General features: G+C 43.2%; 2 protein-coding genes across 4 annotated transcripts in view; one reads left to right on the top strand and one right to left on the bottom strand.

The window, feature by feature from the left end:
* Positions 1–20,779, bottom strand: part of MYL9 (myosin light chain 9) — a 40,274-nt gene that overhangs the window by 13,767 nt on the left and 5,728 nt on the right. The window contains exon 1 of one of the 2 annotated variants that reach the window (XM_030211176.1): positions 15,427–15,529. The exons of the other annotated variant lie outside the window; for it this stretch is intronic. The gene's annotated coding sequence lies outside the window, so the exon portion shown is untranslated. Of the gene's footprint in view, positions 1–15,426; positions 15,530–20,779 lie in introns of those variants that run through there. 2 annotated transcript variants of the gene reach the window in all.
* Positions 15,529–20,779, top strand: part of LPIN3 (lipin 3) — a 97,702-nt gene continuing 92,451 nt past the window's right edge. The window contains exon 1 of one of the 2 annotated variants that reach the window (XM_030211173.1): positions 15,529–15,606. Coding sequence is in view for 1 of the 2 variants with exons in the window: in XM_030211170.1 (XP_030067030.1) it covers positions 17,170–17,247 (78 nt within the window). In the remaining variant the exon portion in view is untranslated. Of the gene's footprint in view, positions 15,607–17,107; positions 17,248–20,779 lie in introns of those variants that run through there. The other variant, XM_030211170.1, reaches the window with a different exon arrangement.

Below are 20,779 nucleotides of genomic sequence, written 5' to 3'. Positions count from 1 at the left end.
TTTTGCTGAACAAGAACTGAAGCTTTGCTGCTGGAAACTTGTGGTCGGTTTTCATTGTCCCTGGAAGGTCATGATTACCTCCGAGAAGAAGGAACAATGTAGTTTTTTTTCTTGGTCTTAAAAATTAGGCAGGGATTACGGAAAACCCATTTTGTCCTCTGTGGGTAATGGAAATTATCACCCTTCTTTCTTATATTTTAATTTGAATGTTCACTGCTTTGATAATTAGCTGAATTGCAGTATATCAAAATTGGAACAAACAACTACTTTAAGTTATCCCAGTACCTCTGCCTCTAGGGCCAACACACCTGTCAGTAGAGAAATAGCCTAATTTATGTATTTCATTTAAAAATGAGTATAGCCCACATCTCCAAAATGCACTAATGGGTTGATAGTCAGCAAAGCCTGGTTCAAATCCCACTGTGGATCCTTGTGACCTTGGGACAGGGGCGGCCCGATGATTAGGCCACCTGAGGCAGGAGCGGCATCTCAGGGAGCGGCATCTCCCCTTTCACGGCGTTTTACCTCGTCATGGTGACGTTCCAAACCCGGCAGCGATTCCCATACATTGCCCTGCTGCTGCTGGCACCCACCTCTTCCCTTTACTGTGGCCGCCTCTCTGATGTAACTTCCTGTTTTATCAGATGCTCAGGCAGCTGCAGTAAAAGGGAAGAGGTGGGTGCTGGTGGCAGCAGGGCAGTGTATGGGAATCGCTGCTGCTGCCGGGTTTGGAACATCACCGTGACAAGGTAAAACGTCCGGGGGGGGGGGGGGGAAGAGCAGCATCTCGGCCCGGGGAGGGGCACCTGTTATCTTGCCTTGGGCCGGCCCTGCCTTGGGCAAGTCACTTAACCCTCAACTGGCTCAGGTACAAACTTTGGGGCCCTTTCACTAAAGGGAGTTAAGCCCTTCACACACATTTAGGACTAGATTCTATATATCACGACTAAAAATTCAGCGCCAAAATGGAATTCACCTGAGCTCATTCTATATAGTACGTCTTAATTTAGGCTTACTTTATAGAATAAGTCTAAATGTCCAAACGGTTCATAGATTACACCAAGCACCTGTATGTATGACTACATTTAGTCGTGCGAAGTTAAGCCAAGTAAAACCTGGTGTAAATACCGACACATAAATAAGGTGCAGAACTGGGTGTGTTCTATAAACACAACATATAGATTTTAGAAACGTCCATGACCCGCCCATGGCCACACCCCCTTTTCAACTCATGCGACTTAAAGACTTTATGTGCAGCATGTTATAGAATATTACTAGACAGTTCTGCGCATAAATTCTAATGCCAATTAGTTCAATAATTGCTTGTTAAGTGGCAATTATCAATGCTGATTGGCTTGTTAACCAATTAGGTTATGCGCATTGTTATGGAACAATATTTGATTTCCATGCAGGATTCTCGGTGCGATATATAGAATCTGGGTGTTAGTGTGGAAAAGATAAGGCAATTCCAAAATGGAGGAGTAGCCTAGTGGTTAATGCAGTGGACTTTGATCCTGGGGAACTGAGTTCGATTCCCACTGCAGCTCCTTGTGACTCTGGGCAAGTCACTTAACCCTCCATTGCCCCAGGTACAAAATAAGTACCTGAATATTAGTAAACTGCTTTGAATGTAGTTGCAAAAACCTCAGAAAAGCGGCATATCAAGTCCCATTTCCCTAACTGGTGCACCAACTATTTTCGAAAAATATTTTTTGGAGGGGGGCATGCCATGGGCAGAGAAAGAACTTGGAAGTATTAACCAGCTACCACGTTTGCATTAGCATGGAGTAACTGGCTAATGCGAGTTAACAGGGGCTCCCATGTTAATTTTTTATGGGTACTGCACACTAAAAATCAAATGCACTACATAAGTACATAAGTAATGCCACACTGGGAAAAGACTAAGGGTCCATTGAGCCCAGCATCCTGTCCACAACAGCGGCCAGTCCAGGCCACGGGCACCTGGCGAGCTTCCCAAACGTACAAACATTCTATACAATCAAGCCATTGTGACATCACTAATGAGGTTGGCTCTTATTGGTGGAATGAGCCACTATGACATCACAATAGGTTAAATCACTGCTCTATGTAATAAAAGTGAGCCAAGTAGAGGACATAAGTACATAAGTAATGCCACACTGGGAAAAGACCAAGGGTCCATCGAGCCCAGCATCTTGTCCACGACAGCGGCCAATCCAGGCCAAGGGCACCTGGCAAGCTTCCCAAACGTACAAACATTCTATACATGTTATTCCTGGAATTGTGGATTTTTCCCAAGTCCATTTAGTAGTGGTTTATGGACTTGTCCTTTAGGAACCTGTCGAACCCCTTTTTAAACTCTGCCAAGCTAACCGCCTTCACCACGTTCTCCGGCAACGAATTCCAGAGTTTAATTATGCGTTGGGTGAAGAAAACTTTTCTCCAGTTTGTTTTAAATTTACTAGTCCATACCATGCTTAAAACACATTTCTTTCAATTAGCATTTGGCGCCTTGTGATGCAACATTCACCAAAATGAGAGACCTGATGGACATCCTACATCCTAGAAATGTTGTTGATTTATGTAGGAATGTTTTGGCATAGTTTGCAGCTGGATATATTGCAAGGATGTGTGCCATTCTCTCCTTTCAACAAGAAGAGAATGGCACACATCCTTGCAATATATCCAGCTGCAAACTATGCCAAAACATTTCACAGGACCCCACGGTCATTCACAAAGGAAAAATATTCAACATTAAGGAATCTTTCACGTGCTCATCTTCCAATGTGGTATATATCATTCAGTGTAAAACATGCAACGAAGGCTGCTACATTGGAGAAACAAGTCAGATGCTAAAGAAGAGATTTAATTTACATAGACATCATATGAAAAATGCCAGTAACAATCAGGATGTCACCTCTGTGGGCAGCACTTTACAAAACCAGAACACTGTACCAGTGATTTCATGGTAAGAATCCTGAAAGGAAACTTTAAAAGACCTTTGAAGTCAGAATGATTAAATATTTTGACACCCACGAGACAGGACTTAAGATCTGGGTTTTCTACCCATTATAAACCATAAAATTGTACTGCTTTGTCACCCTCCTGTCTCCATGCATATCTCCCTGTCCCTCATCCACCCGACTCTTCCTGTCTCTCACCTATCCACCCCCATCCTGTTAGACTGTCACTGAAATGCTTTGATGTTTCACTTATATATACTGTCATCTACCAACATTTGCTGAGGAAGAAGGGCAATCTTCGAAAGCTAATCAAGAAATGTATTAAGTTATGTCCAATAAAAAAGGTACCATCTTAATTTCTTTTCCATGTTTTATTTCTATTGATTACCTTTAAAAGTGGACTAACACGGCTACCACACCTCTCTATCATTTTATGGATTTCCCTTAGGTATTATATTTTATGTATGAAACAGTCATCGTAAACAGTTCTGGTTTGCCTTGCAAGAGAGATGATATAATAATAAAAACAATGATTAGCACACAACCTGAAAAAAAAAATGAAAAAGTCTTAAAAATTGTGCCGTGTTGAATCTGGACTTACTTAGTGCATGAGAACGTTTTCTGTTATGATGCATTAAGTCCAGATTTCAATGTACTTTGTTGCATCCCAAACGCCCTTATAACCTGTAACCTGTTTACCTTATGTTAACTGTAAGCCACACTGAACTTACCACTAGGTTGGAAAATGCGGGGTAGAAATAAAGAAATAAATAAAATACAAAGAAATTAAAAAGCTCTCCAGGGACAGGTAAATAATACCTTCGGTACTTGAATGTAACTCGCCTTGAACTACTGAGAAAAAACTACTACTACTACTTAACATTTCTAGAGCGCTACTAGGGTTACGCAGCGCTGTACAATTTAACGAATAAGGACGGTCCCTGCTCAGAAGAGCTTACAATGTAAACAGTGAGTACATCCAAATAAATAAATAAATATTGGAAGAAAAGGAATCATTGGGAGGGGCTGCACTAGGATGGATTCGCAGGCCAACAGGTCCCAGCTCGGCCCTCCGAACCACCCTTGTTGGTATCCAGGCTACTGTAATAAACATGCAGGAGATGAATTTGCATACGTGGACCTGGATTTTAGACACACACAACAGACCTCTTTTGTGTCTGGTAAAAACAATTGCTGTTGAATAGAGGGCTCTGCATATGCAAATTTATTCAATGCATATTCAATATAGAAAGTCTGAAAATCTGGCTGGTTAATGTACCCTCCAGGGCTGGCTTGAGAACTGCTGGAGTAGGCCAAGTAATGCCATGACCTCTTGCAGCCACATGCTGTGCTCCTGCGGCTCGGAAAGCGAATAGAATGTTGGGTATTATTAGGAAAGGTATGGAAAACAGGTGTGAGGATGTTATAATGCCGTTATATCGCTGCATGGTACGTCCGCACCTTGAGTATTCTGTTCAATTCTGGTCGCCGCATCTCAAGAAAGATATAATGGAATTGGAAAAGGTGCAGCGAAGGGCGACTAAAATGATAGCGGGGATGGGACGACTTCCTTTGAAGAAAGACTAAGGAGGCTAGGGCTATTCAGCTTGGAGAAGAGACGGCTGAGGGGAGACATGATAGAGGTATATAAAATAATGAGTGGAGTGGAACAGGTGGATGTGAAGCGTCTGTTCACGCTTTCCAAAAATACTAGGACTAGGGGGCATGCGATGAAACTACAGTGTAGTAAATTTAAAACAAATCGGAGAAAATGTTTCTTCACCCAATGCATAATTATACTCTGGAATTCGTTGCTGGAGAACGTGGTGAAGGCGGTTAGCTTGGCAGAGTTTAAAAAGGGGTTAGACAGTTTCCTAAAGGACAAGTCCATAAACCACTACTAAATGTAAAAAATCCACAATTCCAGGAATAACATGTATAGAATGTTTGTACATTTGGGAAGCTTGCCAGGTGCCCTTGGCCTGGATTGGCTGCTGTCGTGAACAGGATGCTGGGCTCGATGGACCCTTGGTCTTTTCCCAGTGTGGCATTACTTATATACCTATGCTCTTCTGATAAGTTTGCCAGCTGGATCCAGATTCACGCAGCAAGACTGATCCATTCCTGGGTTTACCCCAGTGCATGCTGGGATTTATAATCCTGCTATTCTTAGGGACTATATGATATGGGGTAAACCCAGAACTGAATAAACTCTGTCAGGTGAATCTGGATCCAGCTGGCATCCTTATCTTCCGAGTCTTATTAGAGTGTCAGTGACTCTTTCACATTCCATTGCCTTCTCAGTAGGCTCAGTAGCTATTTATTAAATATTGTCCAAAGTGTGTAAAACTGTTCACTTTTACTGGACAAGCTCAGAATTCTGCAACAAAAGATGTACATAGGATTGGCTTTTCGCCCCACCATAATCACAATCCAAGGTAGGGACCTGCATGTCTCAAAATCTCATGGATCAGATCTTTGGAGAATTCTTCTTTCAGTCTTTTAGTGCGCATTAAATCTGATTTTCTGTGGGACCGATACAGCTCCCCAAACAGGCTATGAATGCGCTGGCTTCAGATGTTTAAATAGTTTAATCTCTCAGGGAAAACCCTACCCAAATCTCTGGTTTCCCTAAGTCAGGATTCCTGTGTTGCAAAGCTTAGGGATGTGCAGTGAGACAGAATGATAGAATTCAGTAGCATCATGGGAACAAGTCGATGGATGTGTCTGAAACAGTTAACCAAGTTAAGATTAGCATATATACCCAACTGGACATTTAAAAGTCTGTCCTGTATTGATGCCACATGTTCAGAAATCATAGCCATAAGTATAGACAGTTATTCAAGCACACAGGCATCCATACACGCATTGCAAAAGTAAACAACAACTTCTACAGAGTACATACAAAACTTAGCCCCCCCCTCCCCCGTTTACTAAGCTGCGCTGGCGGCTTCCATGTGCTAATGCTGACATAGCTCATTCACTTTGAATGGGCTGTGTCAGCATTGCCGGGCGGCTTAGTAAATAGGGAGGTTAATATTTATTTCCACATTTCCATCTTCCAAAGTTCTAGACAGCAGGTGTACAGATTAGTAGTATCCAAAGCAGCCCAAAACAAATAAAGTCAGAAACAATACAGTTTATACCTAGTTGTTTAACCACCCTTAGGATTCACCTTTGGGTTTAAAAAGCAGTACCATGTACATATAAGGTCTGGATAAACAAATTAAAACAAACAATCAGAGTTTAAAGCGAATGCCCATAATATGTAATACTTGGTAGCAACAATGAAACAGTGATAGAAAATTCATGTAGCAGGCAACCAATAGATTTCTTTTCCACTGAACATAATTAACTTTGTATGAACTTGGCGGCTAATAGTGTGCTGAACTGGACAATGTTGGCACATTTAAGACTGACTCTGGACAGAATGTCTGCATGAAGGAAGCTCTTCCTTCATTATTCAATACCTCTCTGTGAAATAGTAGTAATAAAAAAAAGGAAGTGTATTTTTTATAATATATATCACTGCATTCCACAAAACAAAAAGGAGCAAATTCCCACATACTATCTTTTTCTTTTGATGTACGCACAGGAAAATAAAAAGATGCTAAATGCTCCATGGTTTCAACCTAATTAATGTTTTAAAAAAATATTTGTATTTATAAATAGTAACTCTGATTTGTTGAGCACCTGATTCTCATGTCTGTTTTGGTGGCCCTTTACTAGGTGAAAACGTCTCTGCATGAATACAGGAGTCCCTAAAACCAGCCCCTCCAAATTACTACTCTAACTGATGAAACTGATACTTTCTCTGTGCACATCCATATGCTGCACAAGCCGGCATGGGTGAACAGGGATGATGGCTTCATTGGGGGGGGGGGGAGGGAAAGAGAGATTTTTGACATCTGCCATCTCCTGTCTCAGTCTAACCTCCTTGCTATAACCTTTCCCTCCCCTCTCCCAACAAGGGTTTGAGCACTGCCTTGGCAACACTGCCCTTGACCATCTAAACTGAGAATGAAACCCAGCTCTCGCTGTCCCTGAGCCACCAAGCCAGTGCTCCAAGGAGATTTCCGCATACCCAAGTGTCAGGTTCTTGGTGAGCGTGCCCACATTTATTAATGTGGAGGAGTGGCCTAGTGGTTAGGGTGGTGGACTTTGGTCCTGGGGAACTGAGTTCGATTCCCACTTCAGGCACAGCTCCTTGTGACTCTGGGCAAGTCACTTAACCCTCTATTGACCCATGTAAGCCACATTGAGCCTGCCACAAGTGGGAAAGCATGGGGTACAAATGTAATAAAAAAAAACAGGTTGTATTTATTCACCCATGCTACATTTTTGGCTGCTACACTTTTCTGTAAAAAAGGACATATGGTAACCCTACTTAAACCTGTCCTGGGAGACCTAGCTAGTCTGATTTTCAGGATATGCACAATTACATCCTGAAAACCTGACTGTAGGAAGGTCCTCCAGGACAGGTTTGGGAAGCACTGCTGTACAGGTCATATTCACAGCTCCAGTGAGAGAGGGCTGACACCTGGTGGCCAGACATGGGGTTCACACAGGTAACAGGTTCTGCACTCTGGGGATTGACCTCATCACTCAGCTGCAGCTCAAGAAGATTTGAGTGTGGGGCTTTGGGTGGCACCCAATGATTGGTGTCAACAAGCACTTATTGGTACCAATTTGTAGCTAGACATCGTACAGGACCTACACCCCTGTTCTATAAACTTAGCACTTAATTTCTATGGTGCACAATTCCAAAGGAAGAATGGATGTGGGAGGGGCACTGGTGTGTCAGGGGTGTGCCAAGCAATTAGGCGTCAAGTTACAGAATACTATTTATATCTTTTTGAAGGTGTGGTCTGCAGAATTGTACAGAATATTCTAAATGAGGTCTCACCTGAGTCTTATACAGGGGAATGGTCACCTCCTTTTTCCTACTGGCCATTCTTCTCCCTGTGCATCAAAGCATCCTTCTAGCTTTCGCCGTCACCTTTTCTATGCTGTTTGGCCACTTTAAGGTCATCACATACAATCAAACCCAAGCCCTGCTCCTCTTTCGTGCACAAAACGTTCTTAACCCCCTAAACTGTACCATTCCCTCGAGCTTTTGCAGCCCAAATGCACGACCCTGTAATTTTTTAGCCTTAAATCTAAGCTGCCAAATTCCAGAGCATTCCTCTAGCTTCGTTACGTCCTTCCTCATGTTAACCACACCATAAGGGGTATCTAAGTATCATCTGTAAAGAGGCAAATGTTACCAGGCCACAGGAGCCAGCTCTGTGGTTGCTATGGATGCTTGAGCGCCCACAATATTGAACAAACTCCTTGACCGTGTCCAGGGAGAGGTAGCACCACCGGACCTCCAGCCCCCACCCCCGTCGATACATCACCGTGTGGGCGATCCTTTGGCTGGAGGCGGCCAATCAACGATTTGTGGGGGTTTAGAGACCCATCGATCCTCCAGCCCCCCCCCCCCCCCGTCATTGGGTAGGAGGGTAGGACAGTGTTTTTCAGGAGGTGGCCACTTGGATTTCTGTGGGTTCAGGGGGTGGGGGTGCTGGAGACCCACCGGATCTCCAGCCCTCCATGAACATGGGGGGGGGGGGGGATCGTGGGGGGGAGCCCCCACCCCCCATCGCTGGGTGGAAGGGTGGGAGATTGTTTGCCTGGCGGCGGCGGCCTCGTTGTTCGGGCCTCGGCAGGCTGTTTGACAGGTTTGGCCTTTTGACTGCCCAGACCTGTCAAACAAGTGCGGGAGGATTGTGCTGAGCGCATGCTCAGGCGCAATTCTCCCGCACTTCAACATGATGATCAAAGATAATAGCGTTGCTTAGATTTGCATGCATTATCTTTGATCATCGATGCAGAAAAGCCCTGCACTGTCCCGGCGCTATTTTTAGGGCGCTGCTTGGAACAGCGCGGGGCTTTTGATCATCTGGACCTAAGTGACTTGCCCAAGATCACAAGGAGCAGCAGCGGGATTTGAATTGGATATCAGGACCAGTGCTCTAACCACTAGGCCACTCCTCCACTCCATTTACTGAATCCAGCCCAAAGTGTCCAAGTCCCTTGGAAGTCTGTTGTCCTCACTTGATTGTGGAACCCGCTTGCATCACTTTAGAACCGCTGGTTGCTGGGGAAACAAAGGGCAGGTTTGAAATTGATTTCTGCCCAGTAACTTTTGTACTGGGTCAGACTGCATGAGTGAATCTCTCTTTCATGCGCACGCATGGTTTAGATGGGGATTTACAAGGATGGAGATTATCTGGCAAAGTGAAAGTACATCTGTAAGCCAATCGTCTGCAGAAACCTCCCCCTAGAATGTACCCGACAGCCTTGCGGCCCTGTAAGTGAAACCGTATTCTATTCAAGTCAGAAAATTAGAATTTGTTTTCTAGGAATATTTACCTATAATTCACTTTTATTTTTTGGAAGGAGAAATGAACGGGAATGATGTAGCGGCTGTACTGTGTTTTCTGCTTTATTGGATCCCGTATTTTGGATGTAAAAAATGTATTTTAATCTTAGGATTTTTTTAAATCTCTTTAAATGGTAGCATGGATAAAACGCCTCCTAATCCCTACCCCCCCCCCCCCCCTCCAAATTCAAATGTGAACAGTTAACATTTAAATGGGTAGGCAGACATTGAATGGAAGTACATTTTAACAGATTATGGGAGATAGACTGCCCAGTCTAGGTAAGAAAAAGGATGGGAGAGAGTCATTGGCTGAAGACAGAGAACTAAAAAAACAAGCAAGTTAAGTATTTTGGGCCAGGTCAGAGATGGAGTGTTGCATGCAGCCACCTGGGAGATATAGATTTGATTTCCTCAGGCTGGGGAAGGTATGGAGATTCATTCACTGTTCCCCAGAAGGGAGGAAGTCACTGCAGCTGCAACGCCCAAGGACCAGATTGGGCTTTGGTGATTGCTCCCATATCCAGCCCATTTTTAAAATGGTGAAAGGCTCTGGGTAGCTGTAAATGCAGGCACTTGTTGCTGCCTTTGGATTGTGGGTAAGAGAGTTTTCAGGACATTTCAGTTCAGTACATAACAGCCCAAAGGGCAGAAGGTAGTGAGAATAAACTGCTGAGAACTTCAAAGGCTTGAATCATCTGGTGTGCCTGGTACATGCCTGGATGTCTGAAGGGGCAGTTAGCAAAATTCTTTTAACTCTTAAAAAAAAAAATTCGGGGGGGGGGAGGGAGGGGCTAGGGTTAGAAGGGGGGGGGGTCTCAACAATAAAACTAAAAAATTTTTTGAAGTAACATTAGTGTTCGAATTGACATGGATAACTATTTCGTGCGCTTTCTAATATGTACTCTGTACTAAATTCTGCATATTTGTTCTATTTTGCATTGTATTGAGATGAGTACGTTCTGTCCTGTAGTACCAATGCTTAATAAAGACTTCTATAAATAAAAAAAAAAAATCACTCATGGGACAGAGAGAAACACCCCCTGATCCGATCTGTTTATCCAGCTATTTCATAATTTCTACACTTCTGGAAATTTACAAAATCGAGGAGGACGAAACATCTTTGACAAGAGAACTGTTTTGTTCTTAAAGCAGATTTGTGGTTGCAGAACATTGGTGGGAGTTCTGATGTGAAAAGAGATTCTTTAAAATTATAAGAAAAAAAAAAAAAAGAGTTAAACTATACTCTGTGCCATTCTCCCGACACGGCTGGCTGGATCCTCGGGTTATTGTCGTAGGGGAGTATCAGGGAGCCAATGTGGGGACAGCAGGTGAGGAACAAGGCTCACAGATTTCTAGGATCTGCAGCCTGGTCAGAGGTACTGAGGGTGACTGCTGATCTGGGATTCAGTTGGAGAACTTGGCATAGATGTACTTTCGTTTACAAAAGAAAATGAAAACATTCATATTTGTTATATGTTGTGTGAATGTGTATTAATGCACTAGAGTAAGGTTGTCCAAACTTGGTCCTCGAGGGCCCAAATCCAGTCGTTTTTTTTTAGGATTATCCCAACGAATATGCATGAGATCTATTTCCATACACTGCCTCCATTGTATGCAAATAGATCCCATGCATATTCATTGGGGAAATCCTGAAAACCTGACCTGGCGAGTGCCGAGGTCGGACACCCATAGACTAGGGCCTTTTAGTAAATCTAGACATAACTTTGTTTTTTTCTCTCATTATGGGGATAATTGTATACATAAGGTGCTAACATTTGTGTGGCAAAATGCACTTAAATGACTAGAATACTGGCATATCTTGGAGATGAGACGGCTGAGGGGAGACATGATAGAGGTATATAAAATATTGAGTGGAGTGGAACAGATGGATGCGAAGCGTCTGTTCACGCTTTGCAAAAATACTAGGACTAGGGGGCATGCGATGAAACTACGGTGTAGTAAATTTAAAACAAATTGGAGAACATTTTTCTTCACCCAACGCGTAATTAAACTCTGGAATTCGTTGCCGGAGAACGTGGTGAAGGCAGTTAGCTTAGCAGAGTTTAAAAAGGGGTTAGACGGTTTCCTAAAGAACAAGTCCATAAACTGCTACTAAGTGGACTTGGGAAAAATCCACAATTCCAGGAATAACATGTATAGAATGTTTGTACGTTTGGGAAGCTTGCCAGGTGCCCTTGGCCTGGATTGGCCGCTGTCGTGGACAGGATGCTGGGCTCGATGGACCCTTGGTCTTTTCCCAGTGTGGCATTACTTATGTACTTATGTCCTCTACTTGGCTCACTTTTATTACATAGAGCAGTGATTTAACCTATTGTGATGTCATAGTGGCTCATTCCACCAATAAGAGCCAACCTCATTAGTGATGTCACAATGGCTTGATTGTATAGAATGTTTGTACGTTTGGGAAGCTCGCCAGGTGCCCTTGGCCTGGATTGGCCGCTGTCGGGGACAGGATGCTGGGCTCGATGGACCCTTGGTCTTTCTCAGTGTGGCATTACTTAAGTACTTATGTATGTGTCCACATAAGCACATAAATGCCAAAGCTCTGCTTGTACACTATACTGAAAATACGTGCATATCCTGCATACAGCATATTTCATAGGTGGGCTTACACATGGATGTAGTGTGGGACCCGGGGTGGCCCAAGATAGTCTGCCGTCCTGACTCCGCCCCCATAGTCTGACATCTCTCCCTTCCTTCCTCCCCTTCTTTCCTTCCCTGAATTTACTTTCTTTCCTGGGTTTCCAAAAGTCGGAGCAGCAGCGGTTCCCATACGCTGCCCTGCCACCGGCCCCAGCGCCTTCTCTCTACTGCAGCCTGCCCCGCCTCCAAGGAAACCGGGAAGCACATCAGAGAGGCAGGCCATAAGAGAGAAGGGTTGGTGGCAGGGCAGCGTATGGGAACCACTGCTGCCCTGAAGAAGAAGGTAAATTTGGAGAAGGAAGGGTGGGGGAGGGGGGATGCTACTCTAAAAGAATGCTGCCTGAGGCCCCCGCCTCAGGTAGCCTAATGGTAGGGCCGCCACTGCGTGGGTGGGATGAACACGTGTGTAACTTACTGAACATCATAAAATAAGGGTCCTACATTCGGCCACGGTGCTCTGCATTTTGGTGACTGCTACCAGCGTTATTCTCAAATATTCAATGCCGGGGCCATGTCCAGGCTCCGGCACTGAATAATCTGGTTTTGCGGAGCTGGCTAACACTTAGCCGGTCAAGTCTGAAATTCAGCACCTAAGCAGCTATAGGTTACTGCATATAAGTCAGTCCTATATATACGATCACCCTGGATGGTCAAGTGCTGAATATCGGTATTTAACCAGCCAACTGCTGACTCCACCCCCTGGAACACCCCCAAAATAGCCGGTTTTCAGTTTGGCACTAACTGCTGAAAATGAGCAACAGACGACTTAACCAACCAGGAACCATTTCTGGTCATTGCATCACTCTGAACATTGATCCCTACATGATGTGTATCTCCCACACACTTAGGTGTTTATGGGGCCCATTTTCAAATTACTTAGACTTACAAAATTCCACAGTAACCTAAGTACTTTGAAAATACGCCTCCACGGCTGGAGAAAGTGCTTAAGCGCATACAGACCAGTTACACTAGGTACCATCTTTCCTTTCAATTCAGTGTCCTATCTTTTCTTTTCAGGTGCTGAGGAAAAGTTTCTATTTTCTTGGAAATGAATTCAAATGGTTTTAATGTGAAATGCAAATAAAACCTGGGACTTGCAGTCTGAACAGTCTTCTTAGTTACTCATTTATAACATTTTTTATTTTCCCATTTATCCCACCTGCCCTTTAGCCCGAGACTCGGGGGGGAGTGGGGGAGAGAAGGGCAAGGAAACAGAAAGGACATCATTTATTTTTAAACTTTATTCTCTTAAGATGAAAAATAAACCACCTTTTTGTCTAACTATGGAAATCTATCAGTTCCCAACAGGCAAAAAAAAAAAACCATTTTTTTTTTCATGATGGAAATCTGTACAGGTAACAATCTTGATGGAAGTGGCCACAATTTGGGTGAATCTTTTCAAAACGATGATTAATAAATCTCCATAAATTCCACAGTTACTATATAAAATGTCAAATGGGACAGGCTGAACCGATCGTGTGTTCACTCCCAGAGTATCCTCAGACTTAAAGATCCAGGACCCGGTGGCTCACTCTGTCCCTTTCATCATATGGCCATTTGGTCAAGAAATGTATTAAGTTATGTCCAATAAAAAAGGTATCATCTTATTTTCTTTTCCATGTTTTATTTTGTTTGATTTCTATTGATAGTCCCTATACCTGAAATCCTCACAGCTCCCGACTGAGGGAGTCTTTTCTTCAGGGAGCAGTGGCTACCCAGCTTAGGTAGTACCATGGGTACCAACATTTTAAAAATACTAGGACTAGGGGGCACACAATGAAGCTACAAAGTTGTAAATTTAAAACAAATCAGAGAAAACATTTTTTCCCTCAACGCGTAACTAAAAACTCTGGAATTCATTGCCAGAGAATGTAATAAAAGCAGTTAGCTTACCGGGTTTAAAAAAAAAGGTTTGGATAGCTTCCTAAAAGAAAAGTCTATAAGCCATTATTAAGATGGATTTCTGGAAAATTCACTGTTTATTTCTAGGAGAAGCAGCATACAATGTATTGTAGTGTTTTGGGATCTTGCCAGGTACTTGTAACCTGGATTGGCCACTGTTGGAAACAGGATGCTGGGCTTGATGGACCTGTGGTCTGTCCCAGTATGGCAATACTTATGTACTTGGGATTCTGAATGGAATCTTGCTACTCTTTGGGTTCTACATGGAATGTTGCTACACTTTGAAATTCTGCATGGAATCTTCTTATTCTTCAGAATTCCAGAATCTTGCTATTCTTTGGGGTTCTACATGGAATGTTTCTACTATTTGGGTTTCTGCCCGGTACTTGTGACCTGGATTGGCCACTGTTGGAAACAGGATGCTGGGCTTGATGGACCTTTGGTCTGTCCCAGTATGGCAACACTTATGTTCTTATGATTGGGGGTCCAAATACAGTACAAAGTACTGTATCTCTCCCTGGACATACAAGAGCTTGAGCAATATTGGGGGTGCTCAACACCCACAACTCTGGCACCTTGAAGGTACAAAAAGCCCTCCCCTAACCCCAAATACAGAAAAACACAATTGAATTTCTTATGCCAGCCTGAGACAATAAGCAACTGAAGCAGGGTTTCATATTCTGGTTTCCTGGTTACTATTATGACGACCCCCCCCCCCCTGCCCACACAGTTTTCTGATGCCAAGTTGTGGGGAGTAAATTCCTTTTTTACTGACAGCAAGATTTATATTTTTTTATTTTTGCTACATTTGTACCTCGCACTTTCCCACTCATGCCAGGCTCAATGCGGCTTACATGGGGCAATGGAGGGTTAAGTGACTTGCCCAGAGTCCCACTAGCAACATTCCATGTAGAGGTCAGCCCTTGCAGATCACCAATGTGGCCGCGCAGGGTTCTGCTTCTGTGAGTCTGACGTGCAGGACGTCAGACTCACAGAAACAGAAGCCTGCTCAGCCTTCTACATGGAATGTTGCTAGTGGAATAGCAACATTCCATGTAGAATCTCCAATAGTATCTATTTTATTTTTGTTACATTTGTACCCTGGGCTTTCCCACTCATGGCAGGCTCAATGTGGCAATGGAGGGTTAAGTGACTTGCCCAGAGTCACAAGGAGCTGCCTGTGCCTGAAGTGGGAATTAAACTCAGTTCCTCAGGACCAAAGTCCACCACCCTAACCACTAGGCCACTCCTCCACTCTATATTTTGCACCTCACCTGCCTGTAATTCCCCCTCTGCCACTCTTCACCAACCCTTGCTTCTAACTGGTGTTGCCCTGAAGCACAACTAGTGGGACACACAGAGACACCGAAAGATCAGACGCAATTCTTGAGGAAGTGAAGCAAAAGCCCCACGATCCCGCGCCTAATCGCTCTTGAACGCCCTAAATCAGGAATCCAGTAAATCGGCGGGCAGTAATAAAACCTGCCTTACCTGAGACAGAAGCCGTTCAAGCAAGACCCTTTCGTTAGTTGCCAGTTGAAGAAACGAGGAGCTGTATTTTGGTCTCCCTGACTGCAAGTAAATGAGGGTAGATGGTGAAGCAAGTTGTCCAATGGAGACCAGCCTTAATTTCTCCTGGTTCCTCCCACCCCAAGGATTTGGCCATACAAGGTGAAGGAATGCTGAGAAGCCCTTGGCTGCCGGCCAGCTGGAGATGCTGAGAGCAGGACAAAGAGGGAAAACTTAGTTGCACAAGGGAACGAGCTAAAATCTGCCTTATATAGATGAAACGCTGTCAGTTTGCTAAAGCTCAGGCTGGGGCCGGTAGTTGGAGGAGGGAGAGGCTGCATCTGTATTCTAGAAATGATGAGTATTTTGTATTATTAACAAAGATCCAAGGAAATGGCCAGTTCGGATTGTTTACGAAATATTTGCCTTCATGTAGAAAACTCTGTTTACTAGGAACGCGCATTCGGTTTCGGTTTGGGAAATGTTCTGTGCGTAACCAACCTGCATGACATCATTACACGCGCACAACCTACAGATGAATGCACACAAAGTTGATTTATGTGCATTAAAACCTTTTTAGTGGGTATTAGTTTCTGAAAGCAAATGTCTGAAAATCAACCTCCCTCCCCCCCCCCCCAAAAAAAAAAAAAAAAAAAAAAATTCGAAAACGAATGAACCAAAATTGTACGTTCACAGCCCTTCAAAATTAAGCAATTTAGGTTTTTTTTCGACTAGATGTGAGATTCACAGTGCTCGGCATCCTTCTGAATTGTGATTCTTGTTGACAAATGTTGAGAGACCTGTGACGATCTGGACACCCCATAAACACTCATTCTGCTCTGTTTGCTGAAGCGACTCCTGCTGGGGCTACAGCGCTCCTGCAGGCAGAAGTAAAACCAACAAACCTCCCTACCCCCTCCCTGTTTGTTCTGTGTGGGGTTCGTTGTGTCATGACCCTGGTGGTCCATCCCTTTCCCTTGCCTATGGCTGGCGTGCAAGTGGGATAAAAATCAGTGTTAAACTTTAGCACAGATTTTCTTAAAACTGTCATAGTAAATTACTTCTGATGTCAATGAGATGCATAGCACCTTATTTGACTGTATGGTTTTCTTTTAAACTTTGAAATTCATTTCCATCTTGACTTCAGTGGTAGGAGGTGGAAGTTTAATTTAAACCACATCTAATGGGAAGCTCACTAATCTGGTCCTGAGTGAGGCCCCGATGCACAAACCACTGTGCACGTTTATATCCGCCAGGGAACTTAGTGATTTTGAAACAGCAACTGATGCACAAAGGAAATCGCATGCAAATGAGAGGCACGAAAGATCTGTAAGCGGCGGGAAAGCACCTAGCACATGCGCAGAACAGTCTCTCGGAAAGCGCTGAAGTTCTGCGCGTGCACTTCCACTTTCAAAGCTCACTTTCCACTGCTACGGTGCACGTGACCGGCTAAAACATTAAAAAAAAAAAAAAACGTGTGTTTAAACTTGTTTATTCCATTTAAAAGGCTATTGCAAAGCAGTGGTGATAACTTAAGAATTTGGGGGTGGGGTGGGGTTAGTTTACAAAGAAAATGCTTTGTCTGTGAATTGTTTGCTCAGTTGTTGCTTTTTTGGGGGGGGGGGTGTGGAGTATTTTGTTTTTTTTCTTTGTTTACATTTGCTAGCCCTGGTCTGCTGACAGCTTGGCAATTTAACCCCAGTACTATACATCCAGCAAACTGTAATGCAAGCAGACTGCTTCATCAGATCATCCCCACATGCCGACAGCTCCAGACCTGCCGGAAAATTTTGCACATTAAAGGTAGGCACTCGGTGCAGAGAAAGGACTGTGCATCGCTCGGAGTTCCCATTTTAATACTAATGAGCTTGTTGTAATACATGTGCGTAGGGCTATCGTTAGTTGCTACGGCAAACGGTAAAAGGGATACAGAATCCCTTTGTACATTAGACGCTAAATAACGTTTGCTTTAGACTGGCTTCGACCAGTTTAAAACAAACGTTGTACCAGGCCTCTTGTTCCCATCACATATCTACACTCGGTTTCTCCGCTAGATGTTAAGCTGTATTGTAGAAAATCATTAGCATCATATCCATGTTATTTGAATGTTCTAATGCTTATTAGGTGTCTCATTAGTATTATGCTAACATTGTATTATATCTCTGTTATTTGAATTTCAGGGCTGTTAAATGCGTATATTGTTGATACTGTTTCACGGTAGTTCTATTATTAGGTCTCAATTTGCTGCTTTCAAGTTTTCCTCTTTCTTTCTGTCAATGTCTTTACTTGTTCGTTTGTTATGCTGTTAACAAAATGGTAAGTTTTATGTAGAGAGAGGTGTGATAGCTGTGTTAGTCCACTCTTAAAGGTTATCAATAGAAATCAAACAAAATAAAACATGGAAAAGAAAATAAGATGATACCTTTTTTATTGGACATAACTTAATACATTCCTTGATTAGCTTTCGAAGGTTGCCCTTCTTCGTCACATCGGAAATAAGCAAATGTGCTAGCTGACAGTATATATAAGTGAGACATCCAAGCAACTCCCAACACAGACTGAAAAAGAAAAGGGCACGTTTCCCTGTAACACATACAGCTGCAAGCTATGCCAAAATATTTCACAAGACCCCACAGTCATTCACAAGGGAAAAATATTCAACATAAAGGACTATTTTACATGCTCATCTTCCAATGTGGTACATATCATTCAGTGTAAAAAATGTAATGAAGGATGCTATATTGGAGAAACAGGCCAGATGCTTGACAAGATTCAATCTACACAGACATCACATGAAAATAGCCGGTGCCAGTCAAGCCCCCTCCCCTGTGGGCCAACACTTTACAGGACCAGAACACTGCACCAGTGATTTCACAGTAAGAATACTGAAAGGCAATTTTAAAACAATACAGGAACGTAAGACCTTTGAAATAAGAATGATTGAATATTTTAACACCCAACAGACAGGACTTAACAAGGATCTGGGTTTTCTAACCCATTATAAAACATAAAGCTGTATTTCTCTGTTTATCACCCTCCTCTCACCTACCAACACCCATCCTGTTAGAATATCAGTGAAATGCTTTGATGTCCCCATGCATACCCCCACCCTCCCACTCTGTCAGACTGTCAAAGTAATGCTTCGATGTTTCTCTTATATATACTATCTGCTACCACATTTGCTTATTTCCGATCTGACGAAGAAGGGCAACCTTCGAAAGCTAATCAAGAAATGTATTGAGTTATGTCCAATAAAAAAGGTATCATCTTATTTTCTTTTCCATGTTTTATTTTGTTTGATTTCTATTGATGTTTTATGTTAAACTGTACCTGTTGTACACTGCCTTGGGTGGATCTCTTCATAAAGGCGGTTAATAAATTCAATCTGTGTGGAGCCTTCTACGGTCTGTGTCCCAAAAATAGAACAAGTGTGTGTGTTTTATATCACATTCATATTATATGCCAGGAGTGTATCTCAGAGGAGGAGGGGAAGGCATTTTCAAAGCACAGAGACTTAGAGGCATATTTTCAAAGCACTTTGGGAGGCTAAGTTCCATATGTTTCTATGGAACTTTGGGAGGCTAAGTGCTTTGAAAATAAGCCTCATTAATGTTGTCAGCACTGTTGGTTGTTGGTTTAATCATGAATTGACAATGAATATGACTATTCTGTAGCCAAAATAATAGGGCTGCCCTTCCAAGGTCGCATCAAATCTGTCTGTATGTGGTTGGCATTGTGGTAACTTTCTGACTGTCCTGTTTGTGATGCCAGTATGAAGGAATGCAACCTGCACGGAGCGGCGGGCACAGCTCTGGCAGCCTTGGGTAGACCTACTAGGTTACCACATAACCAACAGAGTAACTGGAGCATGAAATCTACACATAATGAAAATTGTGCATTCCTTGGTAACCAATAGATTAGACTTTTGTAATTCACTGTTTCAGGGGTTGAGTAAGACCAGCCTACAAAGACTTCAATTGGTTCAAAATATTGCAGCCGGATTGGCAGTGGGGAGTAAGAAGTATGATCATATTATTCCCATTTTTGTGTAAACTGCACTGGATTGCCTGTGTCTACAAGAGTCAAATTTAAGATATCATATTTGGTGAATAAGTTATTGTATTTTGAGTTTCTAGTTTATCTTTCTAACAAGGAGTGGCCTAGTGGTTAGGGTGGTGGACTTTGGTCCTGAGGAACTGAGTTCAATTCCCACTTCAGGCACAGGCAGCTCCTTGTGACTCTGGGCAAGTCACTTAACCCTCCATTGCCCCATGTAAGCTGCATTGAGCCTGCCATGAGTGGGAAAGCGCAGGGTACAAATGTAACAAAAATAAAATAGATACTATTGGAGATTCTACAGGGAATGTTGCTATTCCACTAGCAACATTCCATGTAGAAGGCTGCGCAGGCTTCTGTTTCTGTGAGTCTGACGTGTGCAGGACGTCAGACTCACAGAAGCAGAAGCCTGCGCGGCCACATTGGTGATCTGCAAGGGCCGACTTCTACATGGAATGTTGCTAGTGGGACTCTGGGCAAGTCACTTAACCCTCCATTGCCCCATGTAAGTCGCATTGAGCCTGCCATGAATGGGAAAGCGTGGGGTACAAATGTAACAAAAAAAATAGATACTATTGGAGATTCTACATGGAATGTTGCTACTATTGGAGATTCTACATGGAATGTTGCTATTCCACTAGCAACATTCCATGTAGAAGGCTGCGCAGGCTTCTGTTTCTGTGAGTCTGACGTCCTGCACATACGTGCAGGACGTCAGACAAGCAAAAGCCTGCGTGGCCACATTGGTGATCTGCAAGGGCCGACTTCTACATGGAATGTTGCTAGTGGAATAGCAACATTCCATGTAGAATCTCAAATAGTAGCAACAGTGGAGGAGTGGCCTAGTGGTTAGGGTGGTGGACTTTGGTCCTGAGGAACTGAGTTCAATTCCCACTTCAGGCACAGGCAGCTCCTTGTGACTCTGGGCAAGTCACTTAACCCTCCATTGCCCCATGTAAGCCGCATTGAGCCTGCCATGAGTGGGAAAGCGCGGGGTACAAATGTAAAAATAAATAAAATAACAAGTTAAAAAGATATGTTCCTCAGCGGTCACTCAGATCTTCTATTCTATTTTAGACTTTGTAATTCTATTTACTATGTAAGCCACATTGAACCTGCTATGTGTGGGAAAGCGCGGGGTAGAAATGTAATTAATAATAATAATATTCTTTATCCATTATTGTTGATCATTTATTTGAATTTACTAAATGGTCTTATCTGAATACAGGTCAAAGCAGTTGACAGGGTAAAATCAAGAAAATGTTTTTTTGTCATTACT

Source organism: Microcaecilia unicolor, chromosome 8, assembly GCF_901765095.1.
Source record: "Microcaecilia unicolor chromosome 8, aMicUni1.1, whole genome shotgun sequence".
In the NCBI taxonomy this organism is placed as follows: Eukaryota; Metazoa; Chordata; class Amphibia; order Gymnophiona; family Siphonopidae; genus Microcaecilia; species Microcaecilia unicolor.
The sequence above is the reverse complement of the archived record's forward strand: the minus strand, read 5'-3'. Positions and strand labels throughout refer to the sequence as shown.